Source organism: Acipenser ruthenus, chromosome 20, assembly GCF_902713425.1.
Source record: "Acipenser ruthenus chromosome 20, fAciRut3.2 maternal haplotype, whole genome shotgun sequence".
Lineage (NCBI taxonomy): Eukaryota > Metazoa > Chordata > Actinopteri > Acipenseriformes > Acipenseridae > Acipenser > Acipenser ruthenus.
Genome location: NC_081208.1, coordinates 25,472,612 through 25,495,497, shown reverse-complemented (window position 1 = coordinate 25,495,497; position 22,886 = coordinate 25,472,612). Strand labels below are relative to the sequence as shown.

The following is a 22,886-nucleotide window of genomic DNA, read 5'->3' as shown; positions in this document are numbered from 1 at the left end:
ATGCAATAACTGTTATACAAAGTACACCAGGATATTAGAATTTAGTGTGCACTTCAAGGATAGACAACTGGAAGCTGTTATTTTTTTTCTTTCGTCGATGTGGGGAGTGACACTTGTCAGCTCTTATCACATCTTCACAGCTAACCTGCCACCATTCCAGTCAATCTTTTATTTCAGACATCAACTTCTTTTCCTTGGACGTTTCCCTTATTGAAAACCAAGCTATTATCTTTTCCGAGAACAGAAATTAAAATACCTATTTATGTGCAAATGTGTATACACGGCCTGAGCCGGTCTGAATTAAAATGAAAGTCCCCATAGTTTCCCCATTCTGATTAATTAAACCCCTTAATTATTTCTTGTTGTATTGTCAAATACATTGTCCCCAAATCTGATTTAATTCCATGACACACTCAGCTACTTTCAATTGCATTCATTAGCTAGATTTTTGTAATACTTCAATATTAATATTCATGAAAAGCGACATTTAAGGAGTATCCTCATAGGGGAATGTATTTTTATTTGGATAAACTGTTCTTCTGTATTTGCGTGCATATCATGCATGATGCTTGGGTGAAAAGAAATCGTTCAAAGCTCGGAATATGTTCAGGAAGACATATTGAAATAAAACACGTCAGTTTTAATGATAACCACTTAGGAAATATGATACAAAGGACTGATTTAAAATGACTTAAAACATGTAGGATCATGCTGTTGTGTATATGAGGGTGTTTGTTTTATAGGGGGAAAAAAATGGCTAACGTTGACTTTGAGTTGATTTGACCAATCTGTACTTCCCTAGATAAGCCACTGCAGATTTTCAATACAGTATTTTACAGCACTGGAGAATCACCCTTGCTTACATCCTGGTATGAGCTGTAGAAATTAGTATGGTACAGTGAGACAATAAGATCAGACAACTCCATGTTTCATATTCAATTTTCTTTTTTTATTACACAGATACAGAGCTCAACACAGACAATAACCTGAATTAGAATGTTTACAGCTTCACATGTCCAACATAGCGCACAATTAGAAAGAGAGAAATAGCTAAAAAGGTATAAAGCATGCTAAAAAGGAAAATAAAAATCTCCTGGCACAGTTCACTTCATCTAGCATGACCACATAACTGAAAATATAGATTTCTTCAACACATCAACCTTCCAATACAAACTCTTAAATTCTTTTTTTTTCTTTTTTTTCTGTATTTAGGTATTGCACAGTACAGTATATAACGCATCCCTACCTATATCAACTCAAACCTGCTCTTTTAATAAAAAATGGCTTTTATAATACAAACTTCTGCATCAACTTTTTTTGCAAGGCTTCTTCAGAATAAAAATGTTTCCCATAGTAAAAACAAAACAAAACAAAAAAAACATCGAATGTAACAGTTGGATTGTTACACAAAAACCTTATTATTAACTATGGAAGAGGTTAACTCTTAAGGGAGAGCACCAGGAAGGGATATCATGTTTAGAAAGTTGCATCAACTCTCCTTTTTTATTCATGGTAACAGTTTAGGGTGCAAAACCATCGGTAAACCGAAGTGCTTTTGAAAATAAGTTTTCTTGAAGGAAACATATTTTCACTTGTCTAGGATTTGTAAAAGCATTTTAAAAGAAGTCAAAGTTATCCTCATACACCCATAATTTAATCCAACCTAATTAAAATGTTCGTTTTTTGCTGAAAAAGGGAAGCAGTTTAATCTGAAGATTCTTTGAAGAAAAAGTTAATAAAATGTCCCCTTCCTCATGAACCAGTCTTAACTTTTGTTGTCTGTATTGTTTTTTTTAGATCCTCTTGACTCTCCCTTTTATCAAAACAAAATTGAACACAGCCCAGTTCTCCCCTCTCCTGGTACTGCAGGTAGTCTTGGTGGCGATGTATGAGTTTGGTTACATGATTCAGGTACTCCACCTCTTTGAGCATTAGGACAACTGCACCAGAGTTTCATTGAGATCCACAAAGAGCAAAAGACTATATTTACCCTTTTACAATAAAAAAAAAAAAAAAAAAATTAAAAATCCAAAAAAACATTAGTCAATCAAGCAATCTAAATATTACATTTTATCTACATGCATTTTGGTTTGATTTTGGTTAACTTTAGAGGAAACTGTGGCATTTACGTTGAGTTTTTCTTTTTTAAACACAGTTTGAGCTAACAGACATACAAACTCAACTGGAAACCTTAAATATGGCCATTCAGAAAGTGTATTAATGATGGAAACCCAGCAGTATTATTGGCGTAGGGATGTTTTTTTTCATCCCACATTAAGATACTTTTATTTGAATCTATAGTACCTGCTTCTATAACCCATGTGATCACTCAAGCCTGTGGATGTTATGCGGATGGCCCTTATTTGATTAAATCCTTGCAGACAGACTTTTGGAAAAATAAAAGTAAAATATTCTGGCAGATGTATTTAACTCTTCCCAGTCCAAAGCTTTTTTAATATATATTTTAATTAACAGCAATCATTTTGACAGTCTAGATTAAGAGTTATTCTCAGCCGAGGCATTCAGTTAAAAACACAAACAATAATGTTCTTTGACTGCTTAGCTTTTAATCACCTTCTCTTAAACCTCCACCCTTGGTTTAAGGCCACCTTGTTTGTGCTTTGAGTGTCTTTTTCAGAGACTTTGGTTTTTAAATATAGTTGTTTAGAAACAGGATCATAGCCTCTCTGGTTTGTCTTTAGCATGTCAAAACCGATTGCTGATCTGATCAGAAATGCTTTGGTCTGTGCTTAAATTATTTTGGATGATAAATGACGTGGCAAGGGTTAAAGTACCAAAGCAAAAGTGTTTTTGCATCAAAATACATTCATTGTATATCATGCAACTAATCTGTGCTGTAAAGCATGACAAATAATGAACATGCTGTGCGGGTTACCTGCTTTGCAGTTTGCAAGGATGATAAATAATAATAACAATACTAATAATAAAACGACTGTATGAATTAAGTGCATAAGAAAGAAGGTTTCCATGGCATGATGTTCTTATATTCTATGTAGTTTTGTAATCCAGGGCCTATGAGATATTGAACAGCATAACATTGTTTCAATGCATGGTTCATAATTTATATGTATAGCTTCTAAAACAGTGTGTAAATACATTTTAAAAACAAAAAAACATGTATTTTGTACTAAATGCAGCATTATTCTGGGCTGCCACCTACTTAATTCAGGCCCAGTTAGATTTAAAATGTGGGTTTTAAGTGCTTGAGTAATTCTCATGTAAGAGCAATTTAAGAGAAGTTTGGGTGTAACATAGTTACCTGGAGGGTCATCATCCTTATTAATCAAGTGTAGTTCACTAAAAATAAGTGATCAATGCCTTTTAGACATCGAATACTCTTTCTATTCACCCACTTGAAGTCTGACATAATTAAGCAAAAGAGTTTCCATAAATGAAAGCATCAGCTCCTTGCCTGAAAGTTTCTGCCCGTCTGTACGTCTGCTAGAAGTACACTGCTCCTAAAACCCAGTGATTTGGTTTGCTTGTTTGTTTCTCTTTTCCAGGAATTGCTTCCAACTTGGTTCACCAAGCGCTCCGAGGTAGAGTGATCAATAATCCAGCCATTGAGGGGGAGGGGAATGGGGTGGGGAGGTCAGGAAAGCGTAACACTGGAGAGGTGGAGACAAACACAGAGACAAATACAAAGAGGAAAGCATCTCGCTCTCTATATATATATTAAAAAAAAGAATAAACACATCAAAAAACAGGGTACCCTGCAGTTAATCACATCTGAAATACTTTTATATATTACCTTTGTTTATGACATATGAAAAATAGACAATATACATATTTAACATGATAAATAAGTAGAGCAATCGCTAACAGTACTAACAAGTCTGTTCTATTTTTTTTTTTTTTTTGACATGTATCTGTTTGTTCTCAACAGATTGGCAGACAGGTTTAACCAGTGGCTGCACGGGGAGGGACAAAAAAAAAAAAAACCCTGCAAAGAAAATTAGCTGCAAACATTCAAGTTTGGTCTATTCAAGAGGTATTTGGCCAGATTTGATTTTCACCCTTGGGGAACGCCATCATATGCACCAAACACTAGTCAGACCCATGTGCTGATAAACTGGTAAGGAGAGGGGGAGCAATCTCATTGGCTAACAAACGTTCCAACCTGTGCAAACATGTCACCATACTGGCAAGGCTTGGAATTATTAGGACTAACAGATTCACTTCAGCAGGGGTGGTGTAGCGTGTATGGGTGCCATTCTATAAGTTCAATAACACTGCAGAGTGTTCAATATGGCACAATATCTGCACATCTAGGCTGTTTAATGGCACCTGTCTTTACCTCATGCTGAACAACTCCCCTAGGCATGCAGATACTAGACCATAATTGAACACCCTGGAGTGTGTTACTGCTTTCTTTTCTAAGATACACTTATACACAAGATCACAGAAACTCAGGTAACTGAAACTGGAATTAACTTTAATTATGGCACTGCTATACATATAGCAGCTTATCAGAGGTACACAGTAAAAAGAAACTTTGATAAATATAATGTATGTTTTGGGCAATTTTAGAATGACGATAGTTATCGATATCACATTTTTCGTGATTTGGTATAAGCTGCGATAGCTATGCCATAACTCAAATTGAATTCCAGCATCTGTGTCTGTGTCACTCTGAGAGGCTCTCAAATCTAGATCTGCAGTCAGCATCCTGATGATTCAAGCCTGAATTTCCAGACACTGTACAGATCCTGCCTTGCACATTGTGAGCCATGGTACCTTGCTCAAATGCTGCTGCTCTATCACATATATTACTTGTATTGAACTGTGCACATGCCTAAACCCAACCAGACAGCATTGAATTGGTCTTACTTGAATAATCAGGACTTATCTGAATCAAGGACATTTCTGTCTTTTCTGTCTGTCATGTTTTGACGGTGTTACAAACTCAGTCCCTTAGGCATTAGTGCACCCGTCCCACCTAATGCCCCAATTAAAAGAGGGGTGCAAATGGAATCATAACAAATGTCTTTGCAGGGCTCAAAGCGTTGTTTTGATTTATGCACTGACTCAGATGTCACTTCAGAATTGTTCATTTCATTTCATCATTTGCTTTCTCGATAATTTATATGTATCTTGTAACTCCCTTCCACATCAATAAGCTCATAATGTACAATTACACATAAGAGGGATTCTTTTGGATCTTGTTTCTATGGAAACACTTGCAGTGTGCTAACGCTCTGGTTATTGTAAACATGTGATAGGAGCTGGAGAAAAGTAATGAACCTTTTTAAATGTATTAATGCCAAATTGTCCAGTATTATTAGGGGTTGACACAAACAGCACTACACTAGCAAGCATTCTATACAACCAACCTGACTTATCTCACATTAGCAATTTTTTTTAAAGTGCTGCAATTACATTTTGGTCCAGGCGGTGGCGATAATATACACATTTTTAAATACCAGTATGTTTGTAAACATATTGGCCATTAATTGGACATTGCAAAAAAATAGTTCATTGCATTATCATCATGCTGTACTGTGGGTTTTTACATTTATGTGTGGGGGGAGTCTATAATGAATTACAAATAGTATTTTTTTTTTTTTTTTTAATAACTATATTTTTTGTTCACCTGTAACACTCATTATCCAATATGTGTAAAATAAATTCGGCTGAACATTTATTTTTTGTCAAATACAAAATAGTTTTGTAGTGTTTTAAGGCCCTGCAGCGCATTTTATTCCCCCAATGCTCAATTCCAAATCAGTCAATAACCCTATTCTGCTTTTCAATCAGTGCATAAACCCCATCCCTACAATTCATTCATTATTTTTTTTTGTTTGTAGTTTCTTGCTGATAAAGCCAAACCCCTCAGTCATGGAAATATAAAAAAAAATCAAATGTAAAAACCTTCCTAGTATGTGCACATATAATAAAGCATGCAGTGCTCACACAGAGTTTCATAAACAGGGAAAGAGAGTTCTCCAACACAGCAACACATGTTCTCCGCATTAGCAGGACCGCCTGGCCATCTCTTATTTATTACACAGCTAAAAATCATTGGTCTTCGGTTTTGCTTTTTTTTTTTTTTTTTGCTTTTATTCTAGTTATACACACATGACGGATTTAGCAAATCTGAAAAAACTGAGCTTCTGAATGAGTACTCTACAATCCCTTCAATAAAAAAGAAAATCTCTATTCTACACTTTATACTTTAAAGGTTTCTGTTATTTGGCAAACATATTTTTGGACCTCTTAAATACTATATACATTCACATTAAGTTCTTCTTCTTCTTCGTCTTCTTCTTCTTCTTCTTCTTCTTCTTCTTCTTCTTCTTCTTCTTCTTCTTATTTTAAATATATTCATATATATCGCCCTATGGGCTGTAGCTTGAGGTTCCATTCAGTAGCTGAATATTTTTTTTCTCCATATTGCACCTCCATCCTCTTACTGTCTTACAATGTGAGCAATACAAAATATTCTACATTATGATCTCTTTTTTTTCCTGCCAGTTATAGATACAAGAAGTTGTTATTTTTTTTTCAAATTCTTCTACAAAGCTCAACCCAAGCTTAAAAAAAGGGGGGAAAAAAAGCATTTTTTGTTTTGTTATGTTTTTTGAAAACGTACGAGGGCAACGCGAACGAACATCACAGACAGAACACGCTGGAAAAAAAAAAAAAAGTTATCTACAAACAAATAACTTTAGTCCCTTCCGACATTTCTGCCCAGAGCAGGACGGACATCGCCTTGGAAGGGCTTGACGAAGAGAGACACGCAGGGAAAAGGGGGAGGTAGAGAAAGAGAGAGAAGAGAACCAAGTACAGAGGAGGAGTGCGAGTCACTTTAGTCTTTCATGCTTTGGAAAGAAGGGGAAATAAGAAGACAGAAACCTTTAGATTGTCCAGTTGAAATGTTTCTACTTCAAAACTGCAACAAAATCATAATCACACAGCAGTCGTCGTATTGTACAAAGCTTTCTCAGATTTTCTTTTAATCCGTTGAGGTTCTTGTCTATCAGTTTTTTTTTTTGTTAATAAAAAAAAACAAAGAAAAAGCAAATATCACCATTCATTTTTTGGAGCCAAGTATTCCATTCCCATTGATAAAAGTCACTGTCTTTTGTATGGAGTCTCTCCATTTTTGATAATGTCTTCAGATCTCCATTCCCTCATCGTGGACTTTTTTCTTCTGAAGAAGTTGCGTATAAAACATAATTCAGCAAATACTGTTTGTTCTTCTTGAAGCCCGTTTCTCTCTGGTCTGACTTTGCTGTTGAGAAATAGAAATAGCTGTGTTTGGTAACAAGATGAGTGCTGCTCCTTGTCTCTTAGTAACTTTGGCAGTGCAATCATAACAACAACAACAACAATAATAATAATAATAATAATAGAAAGGTTTGTATTGTGTTTTTTTTTTTCATTTGGGTTCACATCAGAGCAGAGAGGTGAGTCTGGTATAGATTTTCTTGGCTAGCTAGCAAGGTAGTTAACGGGTGATCTTCCTTTAGAATTTTTGGACTATTTTTTTTTTTTTTTAAAGCCAAAAAATGAAACAATAAGTCAATTCTTTCATGTTTTTTTTTTCAGAGTTAGCCTTCATTTTCAAGTGAGCGAGAGTTCTTAAGAAACAAAGTCCACCGTGTGGGATGACATGCTTGTGTTCCTCTCCTGAAGCAACAGCTTGACTCAAAATCTCACTGTGAGTGCCTTCTGTTCTCCAGACACCAGAGAAAGACAGGGAGTCTCACAGTGTGTCTGTCATTCTCCATACATGAGACCAGGGATCCCACCAAGGTCTAACAGATCATGGAAATGACTTTCCTTTCCAGTCCAGTTCTTTGTATGTTGTATATGTACAGTGTGTTTGTGTAGATAATAGGGGTGGGCAGAACAGAATTCATATTCCCCTTAAAGAGAATTAGGCAACCACCAGGTGGCACCATATACTGTATATGTAAATCCCAGCAGAAATGAGCTAAACATTTCCATTTTCTGCCCACCATAAATATATACTGTAAGTGCAGGGCTTATTTTACACAAATTATGCAGTGTGGCTCAAAGGTATACCGTTCATAACTGGGAATTATTTTATGCTTACCAGTCATCCTTTGGAATAAGTAAAAAAAAAAAAAATCCAAAATAAAGGATATTTATAGAACTTGGATTTAATAGTGACTTGTTCAAATATCTCAGGGTTTTATTACCCAGCCATCCATTTACATCCAGATTGATTTGAACACATTATTAACTAAGCAGCTCTGCAATTGTAGTAAAATAGGTCCTGGTTGTACACACACACACACACACACACATATATATATGCATGTGTGTTTTGTGTGTTTTGTGTGCTTGTGGTCATGAGAGTGTGTGTGTGTGTGTGTGTGTGTGTGTGTGTGTGACTGAGACACAGAGAGGTCAGTTGGCGATGGAAAGGTCAACATGAAATCTTCAGGTAGCTAAGTAGTAGCATTCGTCGGAGCTCGAATCGTTGCAACAGCAGATGTTCATCAGTCTTTTTTGGAAAGCAGTTGTGGCAGCAGCAGTGCGATTCCGGTGGTGGTGGTGCTTTCTAGGGTCAGCGGGAGGCGCTGTCGAGCAGGGCTGGGGTGGCAGGGGTGGTGGATCGGGAGACGTTGCTGGAGCTGGCTTCCTTGGGGCTGCCTGCCGTGCTGCTGCAGCTTCCCCCACCTGTCTTGCCGCTCCCTGTCACTGAAGGAGGGGCAGAGGGGACCCCCTCGGAATGAGTGGGGGGCATAGAGGTGGAGTGGGTGCCCAGAGGAACATTGCTGCTCCCTGGCAGGCCCTGCAGGCCCTGCCCACATACGTGGTGGTGCTTCTCCCAGTCCTTGTGCTGGCAGAATGAGCCGCAGTAACGCGCTGTGTTGCAGCCGCTGCACGTCTCGCTCGCCTTTCGCCCGCAGTTCCAACAGCTCTGGGAAGAGAAGAGCACACCATGACCCTTACTAAGAGCTAACCAGAAATCACTGTTAACCTTGCTAACACCAAACAAGGTAGAGTTTTAATAGGAATAATAACTTGCTTTGCAAATTGCTTTATGACTGCAGTTACACATATCTTACTGTTTGTTCTGTACCAGCATACTGCACTTTCCCAATTGTGTTTTTCATCTGCAAGCAATTAGTGGTCATGAGATTGCAGGATACTATTTAGGCATTAAACACTTCTGGACCTATTCCTAAAGCTTTAGTATGCAGGTTTGCAATGCATCTCCTGAGCACCGAACACCAAAGGTTACCGAGGGCGCCTACCTCGCTGGAGTCCTCCTGCTGGTTGATGACGGTCAGTGCGTCCTCGGAGGCCTGCCTCTTGGCCTCGGCCAGCGCTCGCTCCATCTTGGACCTCTCAGCTGAGATCATCTCGTGGGCTTTGCGCTCGGCATCTGACACAGCCTTCTGCAGCTCCGACATCGCCTGCCGCTTCACCTCATTCACGGCTTCTTCTAAGGAGAGAGCCACGGTGCTTTACACACAGCACTGCAACAGAACCCATCTGTCCTAACATAGCTGTTTACCTGCTAGCTTTTCAGTCCCTTTTTGTCTAACTGTCTGTATTTCTATCATATACCGTTTCTATTACATTTAAGCACTCCCTTTTTACCGATTCTCTCAGGTGACCCAGCAGCAATGGGATCCCTGATGTCGACACTGGAAGATTTATAGGTATCCGAAGATATGATTTCACAAGCAATTCAATCCTATCACCTTGATAAGCAGCTTGGTTTTATCGGCTCATCCAGTTCTATTGGTGGAGCAGATTAGTTACGGTTCAGAGGGAGTGTAGCTGTTTGCTTTAGTTGCAAAAACATCCCTCTACTTATGAGTTTGCCCATTTTGACGTTAAAGTCACCGTTGTTGAATTCTTGTTATATTCATTACATAGGTGCATCGACATCCGTGGTGTCAATAACAAACAAGTTGCTAGTACTCAGATCAATTCTGACTCATAAACCGGATCAGATAGGAGGAACACTTGCCAGGTTCCTTCCCCCTGCCCATTTCTTGTTTACAGAGGCACGCTATGTGGATTATGCAGGCTGTGTACTGTTTTAGTCAGGTTCAATCTGGGGAAAGGATCATTAGGATAAATTACCATCATATTTTACAACAAGCTGCAGCCCTGTCAGTACCTCCATGGGTGCCCTCAGGGTTCTTTAGTGAATGGGAGCTGATTGGCTCAACCTTTCTCCCTCGCTCCTCTCTTTCTCTTTACTTTCTGTGCTCTTGGTCTAACACTCCCAAAGTCGCAGATGGGTAAGTAGTTACTTTTCAATCTGTGGCAGGTTCCAAAATCCCAAGAAAGCCTCCCACACTTGTTACTTTTTTTTCTCCCTTCGCTTTGTTCTTTCTTTCTTTCTATATATATATATATATATATATATATATATATATATAGAACGTGCTCGCTTTTTAGTTTGGTCTATCTCTAAGAACCTCGGCCACTCAATTATCGTCAGAATGAATGCATGCTCTGCTAAGATTTCTTTGCAAATTTAATTAATGTTATCAAGGAAGCTGGAGCAGGCACTGGAGCAATTAGCTCTTAATGGAAACCAGAGGGCGAGCAATTTAAAAGTTTAGATTCACAAAGGATTTAGAATTGTACTTAAAAAAAAAAAGGTGGCATCAACAGAGTCCCATAAACCAGTAGAGATTGTATTATCATTCATATAGAGAACTGGTTTCTAAGTAAATTGTCCCTGCAATGAAATGCCCCCCCCCCCCCCCCACCCCAACGAATAAGTTAATAAATCAATAAATACTGTGTTGACTCACCCTGCTTGCTCTGCAGTTTTTTTATTGCTGGCGAAAGCGGGATACTTGCAGTACCTGTATGAAAAACAACTGCAATTAAAATTGCATTACTGCAAGTGAACATGCTGTAAATCGGTAAAACAAGCAACAGCAGAATTTACTTAGACTGCAGCCCAACTGCACTGTGACAAGAGTTTAGCTGCACTGTACTATAACTACATGGTTACACAGCTAAACATTACAGGAACTAATATACTCCTACACACAGTTATAGTGCAGTTAAGCTGCAGTCTAACTAAACTACACTGCAGTGCCCATTTACTGCAGTTTTCTTGCCGTTTAACTGCAGTCATTTTTCATATCCTAATAACAACTGGAACTCTTTGGGGCTGTATCCCTAGGCTATTCCTTCAGCGTCTCCACTAGCAAACCAATCTGCTGTGCAATGACAAGCCTGGTATCTTACCAGCCTTCCTCCAGATCTCCTCCGGCATGTATCCTGAGGGAGGTCTGTGCAAAAAATCCCGGTGAATTTCTACAACATGAAATAAATAAAGAGCTTGTTTATTCAGGGTCAAGGTACTGGGTATCAAAGTACTGGGTGAAGAGAGACAAAGCTAATTCCACGATGCTTAAACATCTCCACCAAACACAGTCAACCAAACACATTGTAAATGGCAACGGTATGTATTAACAATTTATATTTTATTTTTATATTCATGACTAATAGGGTTTTTGTGTAGCATAAAAATACCACCAGTGGCCCAATTCTGTATGCGTTGTTTCTTTCATTTAGACAGTGCAGCCTCATGCCAAGTATTGTACCTAACATTTCATTGGAGATTTAGCTAAGTACACAGTGCTACCAGTTCCTAAATACCTTAACCGTGTAGTATTCATTGAATGTGATTTTACCATACATATAGTGCCATCTGGTGGTCTAGTGCTGCATTGGCACTGTCTCTATGAAAGCTTTCCCTCATAGTTCTAGGACCGCAGTCCTGACCTGAACACCCTCAAACAGGGAATGTGGATTTATTTAACTTGTGACCTGAGCTGGAACCCAGGAGTCCAGAGAACAATCCTGCCAGCCCCTCCAAGAAGCTTCTTTAGTGTTCTGAAGATTTTTTGATTGAATGTTTTGACATTTTTATAAAGGTTTAGCGGCTGTGTCCTGTCAGTAATACCTAGCGGCTGCGCCTCAGAGATGTTAGAGGAAGTGTTGGTGTTGGAGACTGAGGAAGAGGAGGAGTTGTGAGGAGCAGGAGGAGGATGAGGGCGCTGGCCGGAGCTCACAACTTTTTTCATATCTTCGGCGTCGCTGTAGCGGCGGATCCAGTGGTTCATCTCCTCGCGGTCTGCCTCCTGGCAGCGGCGTAGCACCGTCAAGGACCGCCGTGTCTTCTCTACCATGTCCATGATGCAGTTCAGCAGCTGGGGTGGGGGAAAGGCAGAGGCACAGTGAGACAGCGGAAAACAAGCAAGGTATCTTGGTGCATTTTAATGATCTAAACCAGGACAGGATCTTCATGCCACCACACTAAAACTCCTTTGCCTCCTGCATGGAAGACTGCTTTCCACTGTATTTTTTCATTAGGAAGTTGTAAATTAGTGGGTCTTTAAATCATCTCACCAACAGGACCAGTTAAAGCGGGCTGGATTATTTAAGAAACACAACAGCAATGGCGCTGGGGTTGTACCGCTGGCTAGCTGATTCAACCTTCTTTCCCTCCTCCAGCCTTCTAAACTGCTCTGACCTCTGATTCAGCTATACTTGGTTCAGCTGAGTGTTATTAATCTATCCAGGGCCCAGAGCAGGGCAATCTTGCTCTGTAACTGCAGTCCTTGTGTCAGTTGCTCCAGTCCAGCTGTAGCCTCGCTCCTGGGGACCTCGCTCCATCTGTGGACGTTTTAAGTTGTTTGTAAATGCGGTGCTCAAGAAAGGTGAGGGATGACTAACACTCGCTATAGGAGAGCCGTGGTGCTACCTGCCCTGCTCTTCAGTCCAGGGACTTTCCCAGGTAACAAAGCTGATTTTGGGATGCTAATAGATTTCTGTCGAGGACTGCGTTGACAATGCAAACTCATTTCAATTGGGACTGAAGCTGAACTGGAACTCTAGCCCCTAACCCCTGCCCCCCCTTTGTTGTCCGCAAGCGCGGGTTCGGCTGCAGATTTAGGTATTCAAACTGGGGAACCGTACCCCAGCGACACGTACATTATCGAGGTGCTTCCACTCCTCTGCCCACTCGCGATCCGTCAAGCGGTGATCAATGACTTCCTCCTGCCGGGCACCATGCACTGCTGCAACACAAACAGAGCACAGAGTGAGCACTGCTGCCTCTTCATGGCAAACTTCATATACTACTCTGTGTATTTGCTTTTCTATAGAAGTGACTTTTGTTACCCCTCTACTTTCAGCCACGTGTTTTGGGGTTAGGACTCACCAGTCATCAGTGCGTGTGTGTGCTGGATACTTACCACCTCTCGGGTGTCTCTCGCGGGCGTCTCGGTGTTCGGTGTGACGGTACGCATCGCGGTACTGATGCGCAAGGGCCATGTCCTCCAGCCGGTAGTGCTGTGGTTGGGGAGGGGTGGGGTGTGGCAGGCCATTTGGGGGATGAGGAGGCAGGCCGTTCGGAGGGGGGTGCGGGGGGGCCCCATTGCTAGGGCTGTAGCGCAGGCTGGGGCTCACTGTGCACGGCCTCTTCGGGAGGTGCTCCGAGTGCAGGGGGTCCCGCTCCACCCCGTTCTCTTTGGTCCTGAGGGTTACAGAGACAGCAGGGAATGGACACCCTGTATTAATAAGTGCACTAAGTGTAGGCAAAGCTACTGCACTGTAACTGCAGTAAAAGATGTGCCAAACATGTTTAAACAGTGCAATGCAAAACAGTTTAAACCTGCAATCTAATTACACAGCAATCTACTTCAGTTCAGTCTCAGGTTACAATGAAACCCTGATCTCAATGTGCTATCCGGGCATGACAGAGCAAATAATCCCAACAACTGCATCATTCTGTCGTCCCACAGTAAGCCAGTTGTGGGGAGGAGGTGTGGGGATTTCAGAAGAATTGCCCACACCCTCCCTCACATACACACCCTTCCAAAGCCAGAGTCCAGCACACAACCATCTGGATAAATCTCTGACCTAAGGGCAACTACGGACTCTCAGAGACAGAGAAGGGCTGTGTAACCAACGTGAAATGAGAGGAATGGAAAGAAGATGCATTGGGCATTGGTATGCTTAAAGACAAACAGGGCCACTAAGGTTAATGACGTTATATCATTTAAAGATGGCAGACAAAAATCTGATGCGCCAAACGGCTGTTATTTTTAAATTTAAATTAGAAGGGTCCTGTTTGGTTCTCCACCATCATGAATCTGTGTACAAATGTTGAGATAAATCCATGAAGGTGTATCAGAAGTTATCAGCCTCACAAGCTTTCACAGTAACGAAACAACATCTAAACAATACAACGTACAAACGAATCCCTCCATATTCAGCACATACAGCTCGCTTACATGATTGCACTTCCTAATGCTGTTGTTTAAGTTGGCTGCTACATCTTAATGGAATTGAAGCTGAGGGGAGAGAAGCAGAGGCCCGGGTGGAAGAGAGGACTGCCGGTTGCTGTTACCTGTCGGGCGTCCTCCTCTTGCCATGCTCGTTAATCTCCAGCAGGATCTCGGAGGAATCGAGCGGGGAGCTGGCGTTGGCGTCCAGCAGCAGCTGCTCGTGTTGAGCCAGGTACTGGGCGGGTGTCTGCTTTGCCAGCCGGGCACAGTGCAGCAGCTCGCGCTGGAGCAGGGGCAGGTTAGCCTGGACAGACAGAAAGAGTGAAAGAGGGTGTGTGTGTGTGAGATAGAGAGAGAGGGGGAAACAAGAAACCAAAAAAAAAAGGATCATAATGCAGTCATTGTGTAAATCCTTAAAATAGCACCCTCCGGCGGCTCACATGCATTGTTAGATGTTTGATTTTCATAAACCCGGTATAAAAAAGGAACCAAGCATCACATTTTCTTTTCAGGTTAGATAATGTTCAACGAAGACACAGCACTTGCAATAACTGTTCAGAGCTGTATCTTTAGGAAACATGCTCTGGTACAGTAGGGTTGAATATTCAGATGCTGTCCAGACTGCTGCTATCTGTTGTTTAATATGCTCCTTCTTGTATTTGTTATAAATTGACACCTTGCCAGCTCCCCATGTGTTCATCATGCAGCTCCCAGCACTGGAGCTCTCCTCATCTGAATGTATTCCATTTCTTTAACGCAACCCCCATACTGTGAGCATGGGGGTGTGTGGGGGTGAGTGAGAGACACGCTGCTGTTGTCCAACCACAACCAGGCAACACTGCCATAGCTCAAACTGACATGTCAAAAAAACACACAAGATACTCGGTGACACAGCAGGGGCCTGCATTAGCTCTGCAACTTTACAAGTTGAAATTAGTTTTGTGGTCTCAACCTAGCCATGTTTTAGTATCGATTTACTACACTTTAGCACTGTACCAGTTGCAAAGGAAGTGAATTGAAAGGGTGATGGCTGGCAAGGTAACAGAGTCTATAAACCTAAATAGCAAAATGAGAAAAGGACTTGAGAGAGAATGGTACTGTGCTAATGAGGCTTTCAGATAACTATCATATAGCATGTGTCTATTCTACAGTCGCCTGTGGGTTTAGTCTGAAAGCTAGTGAAACAGCAGCTAAAGCTAAAGAAAAACTTGCAAAAATCATCTGATAATTAGCATTATGGTACTTGGTACTTTTTTAGCGTATGCCTTTTCTGTTTTCACTTTCTACGCCAGCAATTAGAGAGCTGCTACCGAAGCCCACAGTGTGTAGCTCCCAGTGGAAACAGGTCAGAATTGTCTGCTGTTGACACATCACGTGACCGCCTAAATTATACATTGTAGAATAGGGGATTTTCACACTAGTACAGTTGCTTTTCATATGATCAGTAAGAAGGTACAGGGTTAAGAAGATCCCTTATATGGATGATATTTTCTGATAACAAACTGTTGACACAGGGATCAGCAGGCGTTTGCAGAAAGAAAAGCCCTTGGTGTGATCGGACGAGGAACATCTGTTGTGAAATCTTCTTTTCCTGCTGAACACCACCGCTCAGCAGCCCCAAAGACTGAACAGAGACAGATTTAGAGTTAACACAAGTGTGCCCGTTTTAATGCAAATGACTGCAAATGATTACCATATGGGCCCCAGCTCGTCATTTAGCTTGCAGACAGTGCACAGGGATCAGGATTGTATTTATCTGCAAATTCTTCTAGAGGTTTTTGTGCTTGTCTAAAGAAAGGTCTTTAGTGGAGAGTTTAGAGTTGCCAGAGAAGGGTATGTATTCAAATCTTCAGTATGGCTTCAGATATAGTGTAGTGAGATACCAGAATGAACTTCATCACTCACAAACACAAAGTAACAAGGACTCAGTGGACTTCCATGGGACTCGATATAAACTTTTCCCAGTCAAAAAATACAATTCCTTAATGTATAAATAGTAGGGTCCATCTACCTATCTGTCCATCTGCCTATCTGTATACCTCTAGCTTTCTGTTTTCCTGTAGTTTTTTGCACAATGACCTTGGGGTGAGTTGCTGGTTTGAAGGCTGGTTACAGTGCTGTCTGAGGCTCTGTGTGCTGTGTGCTGATTGAGTGGTTCTTGTTAAAAAAGTTGATCTAAGAAGTGAAAAAAGGCTATGGGGGAATTGGAGGTGGGAGTAATGTCCTGCTGTTACCTTGAGGAAGGGGATGACGAAGGGCCTTAGAGGGAAATTGGTGGCCTCCTGGAGCTTTGAGTGAAACTCTTCAATAGTCAGCGTAGAATTCTATGGGAAAACAGAACAGGTTATATTCTGAACTTTGAGGACACACAGACAGGCAGACAGACTGTGCCAAACAGACAGATTGATAGAAAGACAGGATTATGACTAGGCTTGCTACTTTATGATTTTAACCGATAAAGCTCCTTAAATGTCGAATTCCCAATTTATGTATGATAAACGTCAGTAAAACCACTTGCTGTTTTTTTTTTTCTTACCAAAATTATAATTTAGAAATCATCTCTAGTCTGTGTAGTTTTAATACTTGCTGTCTGTCCCATCTCCGTTCCGCTCTGAATGGCTAAGGGTCGCTGTCAGTCAACTCAGTGGCTACTGTAGTTTCACAGTCAGTCATTTCATCCTGTTCTGACAGATCTCATTGACTGAAGCAGCGCTAGAATGCTCTCATTCATTTAAATGACTGTCAATCATCAAACCTGCACCGACTGTACACTTTCATTTGCCAGCTACAGCCTACTTTGAAATTAGCGGGTTAAGGTGTACAGCTTTTGCTATTATAGGTATATACGGTCACAGTTACTAGTTTGATTTGAAAATGGGGTGCAAGAGGAAAACACTTAATGAATATTGTGCACAAACCCTGACCGACAGCTGAAGTCTTCCAGTGACTGAGTGCTGAAGCAGGAGAGGGGCGGAGCTCAGAATAATAAGTACAAGTTAGTTCTGTTCAGCTATCTAATGTTTTGTTCTGTGCATATTATTTTTACTTGTACATCTATGCTATAAAAGTCTATGTAATACACTTTTATATTGAGTTTTCTACGGCTTATTTGAGACCATTTTTTAATTTGTGTAGGATCTTTATCTATACAAGGTAGCTCCGCTGTGACCAAACGTTATTTCAACTAGAATGTTGGCAACCATGGTTTTGTTGCATGTTGAATATGATAAAGGTGTTTCATTAATTTTTTATTTTTTTTTAAGCATAAAGGTTGATTTCACACAAAATAAAAATCGAAAGAAATGGTAAATTGTTCCAAAAATAAACGTCGATATTTATCGTCAATTTGGCAAAAAAATAAAAATAGAATTAGCTAGCCTAATTATGAAATAAATTGAAGCCATACGTGCGCTGTTGGCTTCGCAGAACAACATAGAATGCAGGACAGTTACACACAGATGCAGAGGCAGTGATGGAAATGGACGGGCAGGCTCACCACTAGGCCCAGCACCAGGCTGCGGACGCGCTCTCCGATCTCGGGGGAGATGTCGTTGCCGAACTGCTGCAGTGTGGTGAGGAAGCGCTTGAGCTTGCAGAGCTGCCGGGCGCCGCAGGCTGGCGGGAGCTGCTGATTGGACAGGGAGGCCGTCGACGACATGGCCGGCCCATTGCTGAAGCCGTTCGGAGTGGAGGGGCCGCCGTTGAGGGCTGTGGGGGAGTGGCTGCTCCCGTTCAACACTGACACAGAAAAGACAGAAACATCAATCAACCAATAACACTTCCCAAGAAGATCTAAAGACCCGCCATTATGACCTGCTCTCCAGTTGCCAGCTCCTTAGGTGGTTGGAATAGAGAGATTTCACTGTACTTGATAGGAATGTGTCCATAGAATTTACACATACATTTCATAAATTTCTGATTTTGCTTGTTCCAATCTACTAAACTTTCACTGTACAACAACTGTTTTTCATATAGGAAGCATCTGACTGACCTAACCTACCCCTCACCACCCAACCAAAGAAATCTCTATTTCTCTCTCTCAGTCAGTCGAACAGAACTATTAGGGGAACTTGCTGAAGAGGTGCTAAAAATATGTGTGCAGCACGATGTTACTTTTATTCTGATAGCAGGTGTGTTGCTAAATTAAACCCTGCATGTGTCCCACGTGTCCCCCTGCTGAAAGCAGAATCAATGTTCAGGTTCAACCTCTCTTTCTTACCTTTTACTTTTTCCAGTAACATATAAAGTTTTGCTTAAATACGCCACAATAGGCAAATTAATATGGTACTATGACTGTAAAAATGTTTTAAATTTTTGCTGTTTGACTGGTTTAAAACTTTCGAATGTTCTACTTTTCCCATGACGCATAAGCAGTCTGCAGTTCAGATACAGCTATGTAAAACAAAGTTAATGCACACTCCCCGGGTGACACCTTTCCCACTTGCTAATCTGCTCCCAGGAATATCAAACCACCCTTCTTTCCCTGTGTGGAGGGAACCATGTGACAGGCCACTTGTGTTCTGGTTACAGAGCTAAGAGCAGACTGTGCTGCAGACCAAGAGAACAGGTGAAACAACATGGCCTGCCATTGCTATATAGGGAAGAAACCAGTCTGGATCAGAGTGCTGCCCTCTGCATCGCTTAGGTAAACAAGCAACAGAGAAAGAGCACCTCTACAGTTCTGCAGGACAAGGGCAGTACAGACAACAAACAGCAGACTGCAGATTAACGGCAGTGTAATCTAAAACAGCTACTCACTGTGTGCATGTAAGCAGTTAAACCAATGTCAATTGGTGCAAATAAGAAAAGGTTACACAGTGCACATTGGTCTACCTTGACCCTCTGTGTGGTTTTGCATGATTCAGATGCTGAAACATTATGACTCCGAAATCCGTATTGAAACCTATGACAGGAAATCTGTTGCTGTAAAATCTACTGCAAACAGATGACAAAAAGATACCTGTGAATGCTGAGAGACTTTCAACCTGAATGGATCACTGTCTTGAGTTAGGTTTGAGACCAGCAGTTGTCCTTTGAGCAAACACATCAACACTGAAGCCATGTGGTACTTTTTTTTAAAGCATCTTAAATTAACTGAAAGATGAAAAAACACCTGTTAATTTTTACAAAACTAAAACTACTTAGTCATGTATAATTCAAAAGGTCTCTGAAGTGCTGTCAAGCTGTTTATCTCTCAGTTTTGTGACAGTAATGTGAACCAGGTTTTAAACACAGCCCAGGTCTCCTCCAGAACCCTGCAGCGGTTGCAGCGGTGATGACTTACTTGTGGTGGACGTGAAGGAAGCGTTACGATTGGCTGTCTGGGTAATGGAGGGGGGAGGTGGTGGCATGGTGGGTGGAGTTGATCTGGGCTGGGCTTTGACATCAGCAGGTGAATCTGGCATTGTTCCAACCTTCAGTTCTCTGCTACCTGCGGGTCACAAAGACAAAAGAAGAGAGGTTAGTGGAACACAGAGATGACAGTTTCCACAGGATAAACTGGTTAAGAGAACAGCAGTGAAAAACAACTGCAGCACCTGAAATTAGTAAAAATGAACTGTGGAGCATAACAAGGTGACCCGTACTGTAACTGCATCATTTATTTCACAAATTAAAACTGGGGTGTTGCTCACAGATCAAAAATGAACCAATATGCCAGAAAAGCAAGCTGTTTTTCCAGACAAAAAAAGGTGTATAAAGAAAAAATAAGGGATGAGAGGCAAAGGGTCACAAGGGATAAGCACCTGTGAGAAATGGAGAGAGAAAAACAACCAAGCCAGACTGACCAAGGGAAGAGCAGGATAGATACAGGTCCACGTAGCAAATAAGAAAAAAATCTAGAGAAGGAGAAGAGGAAGAAGAACAAATGGAGGGTCACTGAGCTCTTAAACAGACAGCAAGACTGATAGAGACAGAGGAGAACTAGAGGCAGAAAGCAGCTCGGAGAGAGGAAGAGAGTGCTAGAGGTAAACAGAAATGTGTGTGCGCTTGGAAACGTCCTGGAACACCTGCTCTCCCGCTCAGCTGCTGACGGCCCCGTGTCTCTCCCTCTCACCCTCCGGACAGGCGCTTGATGGCCGGTGGCAAGTGCAGCAGGACCTGCGGCTGTCCGTCAACAGCCGGCCACTTCCATGAACTATCCCAGGCCTCGATCGGGGACCAAACAAGGCAAGCTTTCCTGGCCGGCGCAAGCGGCACAGTCAGGTGGCATTGCCTTTCTAGGATCAGAAGGGCCGCGTGTCCTGCTGCTGCTGATCAGAGGTGTGTGTGTGTGTGTTAAACTACACATAGTGTGAGCCCAAGGAGATCACTCTGACAAGAAACACAGAGCAGGCTGTGTGTTGAACCACATAAAGACACTTTTATCGGTTTAAATACTTGCTGCTATGGTTTGAGTGCAAACAGATAAAGTGTTAGAAGAAATGAGTCGCTGGCTGTCAAGGAGCCTGACAGGGGAAGTGAATGTGGAAAGAGATTCCCCGTCTCCAGGCACTTATATAAACATCAATACAAGCACTGTGATGGGTTTCACAGGGCAGCGCAGATAGGTTTACAGTGTGTCTGACCTCGCTGGAGATGTCAATCCCCTGGTGCTGACACTGGAAGCTGCGAAATCAATTAGACAGAGCCACTAGTCTGCCAACATCAGCCCCCATCTGATACTCCGCTCTGAACCAAGATGGGAAAACTACATGCTAACTACAATATTACACACTTACTAACCAAAAGGCAGAAATTACTAAGCGTTGGACACTTGTGCCAAACCACAAATAGACCAGCAATTAGCACCTGGCATGAGAGTACAGCAGCTGCAGAGAGACAAGGGTTAATTGGCTTTTGGCCAACAGCACAGTCTAGTGAGATCACAGCTAACCAGCATGTTATAACCTTGGACTCCCGTTTGATCACACCTCATGAACTGAGATACACATGGATCAGGTCAATACTTGTTTAGGAGACCTCTTCCAAGGACCTCCCAATGGCAAAATTACGATACAATCTTGCTAAATCCCCCATTTCAGACATAAACTGAGAATGAAATGTCCCATAGAAAAATGCTGTTGATTGCTACAGCTAAGAGTGTGGTATTTTAATTGTGTACTAATTGTGCATTAAGAGTTCACTTGTAAAAACTCCAATCTGAAATAACTTACAGTAAAGTTAAATCGAGGTCTAACTATACTTTTACTACAGCACAGGAGATTTGACTTTCCTTCAGTCCTTGCCACAATTACAAGATCAGGCCACTACAAAAAACCAAATCAAAACAACCACAGTTTCAACATTTTACCAACAGTGGCACAGTGTACAATGCAAAAATACATTGCAGATCCCTAGTACACAGCACACCTCTGTTTACCCAGTCTGTGGGTTTGTGTGTGTTTGCCTATGTTGAAGTGTATTTTTAACAGGTTTCAGAGCTAACTGACAGCTGACAGGCCTAGTAGGCATAGGGGATTACATAGTCTGCTGCCCTCATTAGCATTGGACACTGGACAGGACAGCCACAGCGAGGTAGGGAGTTGAAATACATGCGCTGCCATGCTGTCTGCATAGTAAACACATGCTACTTTTACCACTGCTTTAATAAAAAATACCTCTGGGAGTAAATATACCAGCTACGATGTGCACAAAAATAGAGGCTTGCTCTAAAACCCATCTATTTGTGGGTTACAGTCTGTCAATATTATTTACACCAGGGGCCACAGTACTCTAAAAAGTCTATGATGTAGTATGTCTCACCCACTGTTCACCCTTGCATGGCCTTCCTTTGCGCTGTGCTGCTAGAATAGAGGGAAACTGCTCTCCTCTTCTGAGGCCTCCCTAGGCCCTACTGCTGGCCCTGCTACTACTACTATGTAAAATTCTGTAGTTGATCAGGCTGTGCCCTTAAGGGTTTAGTGCAGAGGTGAGCCTCTTCAATTACTAGAGAGAAATATCTGTTCCATTCAATGACCCAATATGTCTCTTAGGTATGCATAAAAGATAAAGAAAAGCTAATGGTATTGCTTTAGGCAACTATGTGTAGCGCCCTACAACACTGCTCTCTGTATTTACACACCTTCTGCTCTCATCAACGCTTTCATTATTGAAGTCTGTAAATATAAATATGTCAACTATTTTGGGGTGCTGCCAATGTTGAAATGTTTTTTTTTTGTTTTTGTTTTGGTTTTGATTAGCAGCACTGAGGAGCCCGATACTACTAAAAAAAACACACACACACATCAAGAACGACACAGCCAATGACAACCTGATGTGCTGGTCTCGACCAATAACATCAAGGCCTCTGTCTGCATAGCAACTGCTCTAAAATCCCTATGTTTTTTACACAAAAAAAGGTTGCTGCCTGTTCCCAGGTCTAGAGTGAAGCATTGGAAAAGGAACTGAACTCGGTATGCCTGCTCTGCCGGGGCAGGGATTACAAACAGCTGCTTAATCTGACCAGCTAAAGGACAGGGCAGGACACAGCTCTGGATGTCACTTTAATACATTGGAAAGTATGCAGAGTCCACACCATCTGCAGCCATCTGTGCTCCCATCGCCGCTGAAGGACAGAGTCAAGTCCCAGCAAGACGAGATCTGACATGCATTAAACACAGCTGAGGCGCTTTC

General features: G+C 41.6%; 1 protein-coding gene across 6 annotated transcripts in view; it reads right to left on the bottom strand.

Annotated features, from left to right (window-relative positions):
- Positions 1 to 927: 927 nt before the first annotated feature.
- Positions 928 to 22,886, bottom strand: part of LOC117425029 (protein CBFA2T3-like) — a 45,521-nt gene continuing 23,562 nt past the window's right edge. For 2 of the 6 annotated variants that reach the window (XM_058993739.1, XM_058993744.1), the window contains exons 2-12: positions 19,558 to 19,704; positions 17,770 to 18,011; positions 16,508 to 16,597; positions 14,396 to 14,577; positions 13,239 to 13,519; positions 12,961 to 13,061; positions 11,945 to 12,191; positions 11,224 to 11,292; positions 10,779 to 10,832; positions 9,255 to 9,445; positions 928 to 8,917 (exon numbers count right to left, since the gene is read on the bottom strand). In XM_058993739.1, coding sequence (XP_058849722.1) covers positions 8,561 to 8,917; positions 9,255 to 9,445; positions 10,779 to 10,832; positions 11,224 to 11,292; positions 11,945 to 12,191; positions 12,961 to 13,061; positions 13,239 to 13,519; positions 14,396 to 14,577; positions 16,508 to 16,597; positions 17,770 to 18,011; positions 19,558 to 19,704 — 1,961 coding nt within the window. In that variant the 3' untranslated portion in view covers positions 928 to 8,560. The remainder of the gene's footprint in view (positions 8,918 to 9,254; positions 9,446 to 10,778; positions 10,833 to 11,223; positions 11,293 to 11,944; positions 12,192 to 12,960; positions 13,062 to 13,238; positions 13,520 to 14,395; positions 14,578 to 16,507; positions 16,598 to 17,769; positions 18,012 to 19,557; positions 19,705 to 22,886) is intronic. The other 4 variants (XM_058993740.1, XM_058993741.1, XM_058993742.1 and 1 more) reach the window with 4 other exon arrangements.